This window comes from Tupaia chinensis, unplaced genomic scaffold (genome assembly GCF_000334495.1).
Source record: "Tupaia chinensis unplaced genomic scaffold, TupChi_1.0 Scaffold000119_2, whole genome shotgun sequence".
Lineage (NCBI taxonomy): Eukaryota > Metazoa > Chordata > Mammalia > Scandentia > Tupaiidae > Tupaia > Tupaia belangeri.
The window spans coordinates 3,353,519-3,362,124 of NW_006159586.1; the positions used below are offsets into that span (position 1 = coordinate 3,353,519).

The 8,606-nt window shown below is 39.4% G+C and overlaps 1 protein-coding gene across 2 annotated transcripts in view; it reads right to left on the reverse strand.

Moving 5' to 3' along the window:
• Positions 1 to 8,606, reverse strand: part of DYM (dymeclin) — a 445,444-nt gene that overhangs the window by 344,011 nt on the left and 92,827 nt on the right. For both annotated transcript variants that reach the window (XM_006144440.3, XM_027770270.1), the window contains exon 6: positions 7,330 to 7,402. In XM_006144440.3, the coding sequence (XP_006144502.1) occupies positions 7,330 to 7,402 (73 nt within the window). The remainder of the gene's footprint in view (positions 1 to 7,329; positions 7,403 to 8,606) is intronic.

Here is an 8,606-nt window from a genome sequence, read left to right on the forward strand (position 1 = left end):
GCTGAGAAACAAAACACTTTCAGAATACCAAACAGGTTTTATCCTTACCAGTTTATTCGTTCGACAAGTATTTGGGGGTACTGTACCACGTGCCAAGCTAATCTGAGTATCAGGGATACAGCACTGAGCAAAACATACACTGGCACTCAAGAAAAGTTGTTTTCATGGAGCTTTCATTCTAATTTTATTTGCCAAACATAAGAAAGACAAAGGACACATAACATGAAAAGTAGTGATAAGTGTTAAGACAAAAAATAAAGCATGATGAAAGGACAGAAAATGGGAGGAAAGGTATTTTAGGGTAGTCAGGGGTGAGAAAGCAGTCAGGGCAGTCATTTCTAAAAACAGACCTTTGGGCAGAAGAAAACTTAAAGGAAGTCAAGATGTGAGCCATGTAAAAATCTGAAAGAAGAAAAAAAAAGTGGGAAAGGCCAGCCCTATAGCCTAGTGGTTAAGGGAGTCAGATCCCACACGGCCAATCAGGTTCAAATCCCAACCCAGCAGCTTGAAAAACATGTAGAACACGTGTGTGTGCATGCCTAAAATCCTAGCAGGGAGGAGGAAATGGAAGAAAAGAGATTACAGAGCAACCACACTCCAGTGGGAAGTACACCCCCTAACCCCCTACCCCAGCTTTCCTTTCTCTGGCAGGTGCAACGTGCCCTTTGGTAATAAAAAAACTTTTTTTAAATAGCATCACAATGGAGCTAGGCAGGTGGCGTGGTTGTTGAGGCACTAGACTTCCCACATAGCCAACTGTGGTTTGAGTGTCAGACCTGGTGGCTTGCTTTGTCACTCTCCCTCCCTCTCTCTCTCTTTCTATGGCAAACTCATATGAAAAAAATAATAGGAATAATAAATTAAGTAAGCAATTATATATAATTAATTAATTAATTAATCAAATAGCATCACAAGCAGCCTCCAAAATGTAAGTATTGGGTCCCAGTGATACATAGAAAATGCCATTAGTTAGAAAGCAAGAAACCACAAGTGAATCCTGGGATTGGTTCCCAGACCAGCCTATACACACCAACCATGGTAATCCTAGTTAATTAGGAGGGTAGGGCAGAAGGATAGCGTGTGGCGAGATTCCATCCAAAATGCTTATCTCTGTCTCTTTTTCTCTCTCATAAAATGTGTGTGTGTGTGTGTGTGTGTATATACAAAGAAAGTAATGGACCTATACAACACCACTGCTTCTGCTGCTATGAGTCAAATTAAACCATCTCTGGGTTGACTCAACCAGTCTCATTCAGTCTTTATAGTAACAATTGTTACAATTCTAAACCTGGGCTCTCAATTCTGACATACTCACCACCACCTTTCTAGTATACTCAATAGTATCTTGAGGAAAACACCTTTATTTTACTTTATTCCTTTCCCATTCACTCCACAGAGATCACAGAGAAGGTATAAAAATTAAAGTCAAGCTTTTATTTTCATAAAATTCATTTAAATTCTAGTGGGATCGATCCAACATACACTGAAAAATGTCAAATCATTAGTTTGTGCTTGACTTAATCTTTATTTTAAACATATAAATGCTGAAGGTATATAGTATTAAGAAAGGGTTCCTGAAAGATGTGCAATGTTAATCTGACTTTGAAGATTAAAACCTCAGAGAATTAATATTTTACAAGAAATCCAAAGTGTATGAGAAACAGTAGCTATTAAATACTTAAACGTCAATCCTTGTCACAAATGACCTCCTGCAAAGTTCACTGTAATTAACTTCTTTTATCTAAACTATTGTAGTTGATCCTGTTCTTTGAAAATGACAGATGAAGAATTTAGAATTTTCATGGGGACAAAGCTCACAGAGATCGAAGAGAAGAGAGACAATGAACTGCAGAACAGGCAGGAGAAAGAAGCTGACGATCTCCAAGAGGTGAGAAAATTCTTCCAAGATCTTAATGAGGAAATTCACACTATTAAAAGGAATCAGAGCGCACATGCCCTAGCAAAAACCTCTCAAAAAAAGAAAAAAAAAAGAATTAAATGGACCTGTTAGAGAGGAAGACTATAATACGGGAAGTCAAAACCTCCCTTGAAAGTATTAAAAGCAGACTAGATCATACAGAAAATCAAATCTTAGATGTAGAAGAGAAAATTGCTGGTCTAGAAAAATCCACCACAAAGACTGAGAAAATTGCCCCCCAAAATGAGAATAATATATGAGAAATACTAGGTATCATCAAACATCCAAACATCCAGATAATTGGTATCCCAGCAGGAGAAGAGACTCATAAGGGCATCGACAATGTATTCCATGAAATCCTGGAAGAAAACTTTCCAAACCTAGAGAGGCACTCAAAGATCCAGTCCCAAGAAATACAAAGGACCTCAAATAGAATCAACCCAAGAAGATCTTCTCCAAGACACATGATAGCCAGATTGACCAAAACCACAGACAAAGACAAGATACTAAGACTGGCAAGAGAAAAACAGCAAGTTACTTATAATGGATAGCCCATCAGGCTGACATCAGAAACAATGCGAGTGAGGAAAGAATGGGAAAATATATTCAAAGTGTTAAGGGAAAAGCAATTTCAACCAAGAATACTGTACCCAGAAACATTATCCTTCATATGGGAAGAAATGACAAGAACATTCTCAGATAAATAAAACCTGAAAGGCTTTACCAGCACCAGACCAGATCTCCAAGAAGTTCTGCAGGGAGTGCTATGCCAGGAAAATTAAATACAGTCTCACAGAAATAAGAGTTCAAAAGCTGAAAATGGCCAACTTAATTGTGAGGACAAGTCAGGAGTTGAATATTATATCCCAGAATATTATCAGGAAGATTGGACCACAACAGAAGATAAAGTACATGAGACTAAACTGTTGAAATAGAATTTTATGACTTTTGACTACAACATTGCTGATTTTCTTCTAGGCTTCATTTTCAGTTTTAAGGATTTTTGTCCTGTCTTGAACTGCCGATAGGTTCATGTATCTACTATTTGAATAGAATTCCAACCTGTTTCCTGGCTTTAAGTTTTAAGCATAGTTCCTTAGCATTTCTTTGATTTTTAAAGCCAAAACCGCTTTTCCTGAAATTAAAAAATATAGTAAAAAATACATAATTAATTATTGTAGTAAGCTAATATATTATAAGCATCATCTAGGTGCTACCTTATAGTATATTCATTCTACTCAGAATCTCACGCCTAAAGTCAGACATGTATTCATAGATATGTATATATCAGCTGAGCTGGCTATTCAAAGTAGATTATTTAAGAAATTTTGTGAATCAACAAAATGTGGGGAGGAAAAGAAATGGAAAACTGAGATTGTGTGGGAGGAGGGCGAGAAATAGGGGGAAATATATATATATATGTGTGCATATATATACATATATATATATATGAAACTAGAAATGGAAAATTATTGACAATAACATGTATGATTAAGCCACTATGCTGTATATTCTGGATGGGAAATGACATTTTGTATGTTGTGACAATGCTCAGTTAATGAATGTAAATTAATTAAAAACAAAAAATTTTTTTTAAAAACCCTTAGTTTACAGATCTCTAAATACATTGTGTGCATGTGTGTGTGTGTGTGTGAGTATACACGAGAGGTCTTCACAGTTCATAGAAAATTCATATTATGAAACAACTGTATATAGATTTCAAAAAATGTTCAACAAAATAAACTTGTATTTTAATTCTATTTTCCTCCCTACATATGGATATTCTTGGTAATCATTATGCTTTCAGCAGAATGATTTAATAAAAGTCCCACAAGAAACATTTAAGCTAATTTGAACTACCCTCAGTGACCATTAAAATGAGATTCCTCTTGCTATTCACCTGCTAATTCAGGCATGAATTCAGCACAGGCATGCCAATGTTAAATGTGAAAAGTTTATGGTGAGCGTGATGATGTTCAGGTGTTACAGCATCCCTGGTTTTCCTACATTAATATCCTCCTGAAGTCGTAAGCTGATCTCTAATGCTGCACCATGGTTATAGTAGATGAAACATCTAAAGAGCAGTTTGGTTTCACATAGAAACAGTTACCAAGACAAACCTGCTCATAGGACTGAGTTCCAAGAACATTAAATCATAAAAATCGTTTCGGCAGCTGGTTAAAGCTGAGTGTACATAATACAAGACATCTGGTTGTCTGTGCGTTTTCAGTTAATTTAAAAAGTATAAACACATTAAAACACTGAAATGTTTGATATATTACAACATTGTCAGCCTGCTCCTCAAGAGCGTTTAAGAGACTGTTCAAGTCATCGTATTCACAGCTTATTTTTCAGTTACCTACCATTTCCATCTCCCTTAACTGCACCAAAACATTTTATCAATAAAGACCAAAACAAAAGAATATATTCATTTACCATATACGCTGGATTCCCACATGGCTGACCACAGTTTGAGTCCTGAGCCTAGTGGCTTGCTTTCTTACTTTCCCTCCCTTTCTCTCCCTCTTTCTCTGCCTCTCTAGTCAAACTGAAATAATAGTAACAAAGTTAAATAAATAATTATTTTTAAAAAGAAAAGAAATAACAGACAATATATGTGTTCCCCCTTCCTTGTCTGACCAAATGTGATGAAAACCTAACTGCCTTGGTTTAACCAAGGTAGCTATTTAAGGAATCCAAAGGTAAGGGATCCAGGGCTGGTGAAATCACTTTGTTATGTCATTGAAAGTTCATGTTCCTTCCTGGGACGCCATTCTGTGCATGTAGTACTTGTTACCATAGTTTCAAGATGGCACAAGCACCACCTCCACATTCCAAGAAAGAAGAAAAGGGACCAAATGAGCAAAAGGCTAGAAGGACATGCTCTGCAAGTTCATGACTTCTGCTTGCAAACAGCTGACCCAAACTATGTCCTGTGGCCACATGTGGCTGCCCAGGTGTCTGAAAACTAAGCTGGGCATACAGTGTTACCCTGAACAATATTGGAGTTTATCAGAAAGGAGGAGAGAAGGAATATCACGTCTACAAGAACCTGTATCTATCATAAGAGTTCAATTAGAATGGGAAATTTTCCCCTGTGCCTTTCCCACAGATGACTCCTCAGCTGTCTGGGTCCCACCTTCCAGGCTGCACACCATAAGGCCAAGCCATAACAGGGTTTGGTTCCCACTTTTAAATCTATATGAAAATACTGGGGGAGAGGGGGACAGGAGCAAAGCAGTAAAACACAACGCTATGCAACGCAACCTCACATGGAAAGGTTCCCAGGTCAAGTCCAGAGACCCCCCCCTGAGGACAGCAGGCCCATGCTTACCCGTGATCTGAGGCTGGCTAAAGGGTGGGATCAAATTATGGCATCAAAAACCTGTCATGGACGTTGTCTGCCTGTGTGTCTGTCTCCCAAAAAAGAAATAAACTTTTAGAAAATTTCTGGATGCAGTACTCAATCTACAACAGAGGCCAGGTGCCTATTTTCCCACAAATAGATCCTTCCTTTTGGGGCCATAGTGAAATAGCACATTCCCAACCCATATCCCCATGTAGGTTGAGACTCTATGATGATAAACATTGAAGTCTATTTCCTTACTTCAAAAATAATCCTTTTAAAATATGCCTTCTCAACTAGGGGTTAAAAATTGGTTTTTCAGAGGTAAAAACCCTCATAGAGGCCAGATCCTGTTGGCTTAGTGGTTAAGGGAGCCAGAACCCACATGGTCAGGTACAAAGTGTGAATCCTGGCCCCGGCAACTTGACAAACATACTGGGAACATGTACATGTGTGCCCAATATCCCTACACAATGAAGAAATGGAAGAGAAGGGATCGCAGCACAACCACACTCCATTAGGGGGGTGCTTTCTCCCTCTCCTCTCCTTCTCTCTCTGTCCCTCTGGCAAGTCCATGAGCCCTCTAACAAAATTTAAATCAAACCAAAACAAAAACCTGTGTAAGTATTATAATGGTGTATAGCCCTCCAAAGAGCCAAAGCATATGAAGTGGTATTCAGTGTGCCTGGGGTTTTCAGATGTCATTGGGAGGAAGACAATTATCAAAGAAATGTGTAAAAAGGTTTCTCAGGGACAATTTTTTCAAAGGTTGAGAATCACAGCTTTAAAAGTTGAACATTATGAATCACATAGGAATTGCACTGAACAGCAGTGACAGAACCTAGTCAAAGTAACATCAACAAATAAGGGTGTTTTTTCGGTCACACAAAAGTATGGGCTGAAGAAGAGGAGTGGTAGTTGTAACTCTGCTTCAGCAGCTCGATGATGTCAAAGCAAAATTTTGGGTATGTCTCTTGGTTCATGATGCTAAAATGGCCACTCAACTCAAAAGAGCTCGTCCACAGCCATAAAGAAAGTTGTCAAGGGGACCAGCAGTTAGCGTAATGGCTATGTCGCTGGACTCCCATGTAGTTGACCGCAGTTCGAGTCCCGGACCCGGCGGCTTAAACTTACGCCGGGCATCTGTGCATGTGTGCCCAAGATCCCGAGAGGAGCATAGAGGAGAAGGGACTGTGGCATGGCCATCCCCCTGGGGTGGGGTTTCTTGCTTTCTGTCTCTCTCTCTCTGTCTTTCTGGTGAGCGCACGCACCCTATAGCAAAAACCTCTCCAAGAAAAAAAAGAAAGTTGTCAAGAAAAAAAAGAAATCTCTCTTAATTCTCTTTGAAGAGGTTTGTCCAGAAATCTCTTTGGAGGACTACCTCTAACATCACACTGACTTCACGTAAGTGTGGAAATGGAAATCTGGCCTCTCCAAGAGTCCGGAAATAAAATCAGGAAATCAGGAAGAACGGAAGAACACATACTGGATGGTCAGCTAGCTGTGTTTATCATGGATCAGATTCAAATTGCTTCCTTCTTACCTCTTCTTTCCAGAGACCTATAAAATTTCTTATAGAGACTAACCTAATTCTGTGCCTACCCATATACTTAATATTTATTTTCTTTTTCTTTCTTTCTTTTCTTTTTGCTAGAAGGTGCATGCACTCACCAGAGAGAGAGAGAGAGAGATAGGAAAATACACACCCCCACACACATAGGGAATGGTCAGGCTGCAGTCCCTTCTTTTCTATCTCTCTCCTACTCTGGGATTTTGGGCACACATGCATATACACTCGGTATGTTTCTCAAGCCGCTAGGTCCAGAACTTGAACCACATTGTAAGCCATGTGGGGATCCACTGCCTTAACCACCAGGCCACAGAGCTGGCCCTCATGTGCTTAATATTTCTAAAGAGTTTGCTTATTTATCCCTCTAATTTCATTGTCCTTCTACTTTATGAAGTCCCCTCATAAATACCAGGACTGACAAATTCTCTACATTATCAATTATCATCTTAAATATACAAAGAACATAAAACACATCCTGACTTAGCCAGAACTTACAGAAGTGGAATATCAGTGATTAACTGTATCAAACAGCAGAGCAATTCTTCCAAAAGGTCTTCTGAGTCAGAACCTGGTAAAACATATAAAAGTTTTTAAACATAATATACAATGCATGTTATTTAGAAGTTAAGTTTTCATTCCTAAAAAAACAAGAATAGCCACCATTACATAAACTCAGACACTAGTGTTGACTTCTGAATAAAACCTAAATCATGAACAAGCTAGCATCTGCTATGATCTTCATTTAAAGTGGGAATTTTGGACACCAGCTATTAATAAAGCACCTTTAAAGCTTGAAGGTATCCTGGGACCAGCAGATGGCATAATGGTTGTGTTGCTGGACTCCCACATAGTCAACCAGTTAAGAGTTAAGAGAAAGTTGTCAAGGGGACCAGCAGTTAGTGTAATGGCTATGTCGCTGGACTCCCATGTAGTTGACTACAGTTTGAGTCCCAGACCCAGCGGCTTAAACTTACGCCAGGCGTGGGTGCGTGTATGCTCAAAATCCCGAGAGAAGATGGAGAAGAAGGGATTGCAGTGTGGCCATCCCTTCTTGGGGATGATTTCTTTCATTCTGTCTCTCTCTCTTTGTCTCTCCAGAGAGTGAACATGCACTATAGCAAAAATCTCTGTTAAAAAAAAAAAAGGCTTGAAGGTTTCCTAAGGCTCCTATAGGCCAGTAGTTTTCAAATTTCTTACACTGCACTGCATGTCTTTCATTAATCTTACATTAACGTCAAACATTTAAATAGATAAAATATCAAGCTGTTTTAGCTGCTTTGTTCAACAGGAGGATATAGAACCTGTATTCCTCCCTTCAAGTATCTGATGTTAACCTTGATCTTCGTTTTAAAAAAACCACATTTATTTATTTATCTATTTATTTGTTGTGATTTTCAAGCTGCCAGGTCTGGGGCTTGAGCCACAGTCCAACCATGTAGGAATCCAATGCCTTAACTACCACGCCACCTGCTGGCCCCTAACCTTGATCTTCTTGATGAGCCTCAATGCATCTTTTCTGAACCACTGGGGCTCCACAGACTGAAACCACTAAGGGCCCTGCCTGTTAGTGACAGGCTGGGCTGCAGTACTGGAAGCCATGTAGTTGACCACAGAATCCCCAGGTCAGCTTAGAAGCTCAATGGGAACATATATGCATGCCCAGGATCCTGAGGAGCTAAGGACAGGAGAAAGGGGACCATGGTGTGGCAGGGGCCTAGAAAGGGTGCTTCTTTCTCCCACTCCCTCTCTCTTTCCCCCTTTTTTTCCCAAGC